This window comes from Perkinsus marinus (genome assembly GCF_000006405.1).
Source record: "Perkinsus marinus ATCC 50983 genomic scaffold scf_1104296968714, whole genome shotgun sequence".
Taxonomy (NCBI): Eukaryota; Perkinsozoa; order Perkinsida; family Perkinsidae; genus Perkinsus; species Perkinsus marinus.
The window spans coordinates 5320-7271 of record NW_003203060.1 but is presented as its reverse complement, the minus strand read 5'-3'; the positions used below and the strand labels follow the sequence as shown (position 1 = coordinate 7271).

Below are 1952 nucleotides of genomic sequence, written 5' to 3'. Positions count from 1 at the left end.
TGAGTAATCACATGGATATACATACGTTGATCTCTGTACACGCAGCTATCCTGCTTGGCGTGCTCATCGTGCTCTATGAGTGGTTCGCTGGTGGAGTAGAAATTCATCGAGGACAGCATTGTGGCTCCAGCAGCTCGCTGGCAGCAGCTAGCTGTCTTTCTCTCAGATGGTCGTCGGCGTGTTGGATATGGCTATCCCTAAGCCCTATGTGCCAAGTGATGTCAAAGGAGCGATCGAAGCGAGACGGTAAGCATTATCCACTGATTATGGTTCCTTCTCATGCGAGGCGGGGCTCTTACGTCCGGCTGAACTTACCTTATGTAGGCCGAGTGGGTGCAAGAACCCGGGTGGGGCCATCGGCGGGATCTACAAGGTAAGCTTGATAGAATCCTCCGACTTGAAGTTGTTGCCATTCGGACTTTCAGTTGGTGGTCGCTCAGAAATGGAAGAATGAAGGGGTCGAGGCTAAAGTTCTCTCGGAGGCCTTAAAGGACGTGAGTCTGCCACGACACGCTTCGTCGAACTGTTCGACTCGTATAGTGCGGTTATCTATTCGCATAGAGATGCATATCGAGACTTCCGTTTTGAAGATGGCTTCAATATATGTTCTCTTTCAGGTCCGTAGACTTCAGCCGAACTGGGATGTCATCTACATCTGGGTGCTCCGTGCGAACTATGATCGAATCGCCCTATATGAAAAATCGAGGTTTATTAAAATATTGGGTGAGTTTCCTTGTTCAACTCGATACGTGGCACGGTGTGTCTAAACTCCCGGCATCGCGCTCACTGGTCATCCGAAATATCTCTGTTCTCAGACAAACGTCAAGACTCCCTTGTAGCCTACGCCCGCTACAACACTTGAAAGCCTGTCTGGTTGTCCCAGACTTGTTATTCTCTTTCGTTCGTCCTTCAACGCTCCATGATATTATTTTCTGTCATTCTCTCCAGAGGATTTATGATCCCCGGTGAATCGCCAGTGGCGATCTGCTATTCTGCCAATTCTGAGTCTCACAATCATAGACAAGTGATGATTACAGCGTCCCGCTCCTGGCTTTTGGGGAGGCCTCTGTGCTGTTGCTGCTCTCGCGTGCGTGCGACTGCTTTAGTGACCAAAGCGACCAAAGCCTGGTCGTCGACGACGACGACTCGTCGTCTCCCGAATACAATTGATCAGGCTATGTGTTTGCGTGCTCCATTGCTCATTGGTAGTGCTTTGGAAGCCTCACGAATTGCCCATTATTCTTTCCAGTCTAACTTATGATATCGGTATCAGATATTATCACCCTCATTTACTAATGAATGACTCCGAACCCTCAAATGATCCTGAGTTGTCACTGGGAAGAACCATACTTGAGCTTCAAGACGCTACATCATGTATCCTGAACATTTCCAATATATTATCTGGGTTCTTCTGAAAATCAATGAGCTCTATTCAGTTTGTAGTGAGCGGTATAAGTGATACCAAAAAACTACAAATATCATACGTGACTCATCGTGTATGATCGGATGTATGGTGAGTCATCATGACTCATGATTAGGTGGTAAACTCTGGTTGAGTTTAGGAAAATTCCCCAAAGAATATATTCGCCACATCGATGACTCACCACTTGAATCAAGTGGTGAGTCCATCGATGTCCATCGAGTCACTCGATGGGCTCGAATGCCGTTGTTTGAAGGCTCAATGCCACTGTGGCCCACAGTCTGTGAGAGCACTAGATGCTGCTGTGAGAGGGCTCAATGCCACTGTGGCCCACAGTCTGTGAGAGCACTAGATGCTGCTGTGAGAGGGCTCAATGCCACTGTGGCCCACAGTCTGTGAGAGCACTAGATGCTGCTGTGAGAGGGCTCATTGCCATTGCGGCCCACAGTCTGTGAGAGCACTAGATGCTGCTGTGAGAGGGCTCAATGCCACTGTGGCCCACAGTCTGTGAGAGCACTAGATGCTGCTGTGA

General features: G+C 48.7%; 1 protein-coding gene across 1 annotated transcript; it reads left to right on the top strand.

Annotated features, from left to right (window-relative positions):
- Positions 1-166: 166 nt before the first annotated feature.
- Positions 167-862, top strand: Pmar_PMAR023959 (hypothetical protein; the record flags this gene model as incomplete). Its single annotated transcript, XM_002768317.1, has 5 exons — positions 167-246; positions 325-373; positions 426-494; positions 618-723; positions 816-862. The coding sequence occupies 5 exons, from the start codon at positions 167-169 to the stop codon at positions 860-862; spliced, it is 351 nt and encodes a 116-aa protein (XP_002768363.1).
- Between the last annotated feature and the right edge of the window lie 1090 nt (positions 863-1952).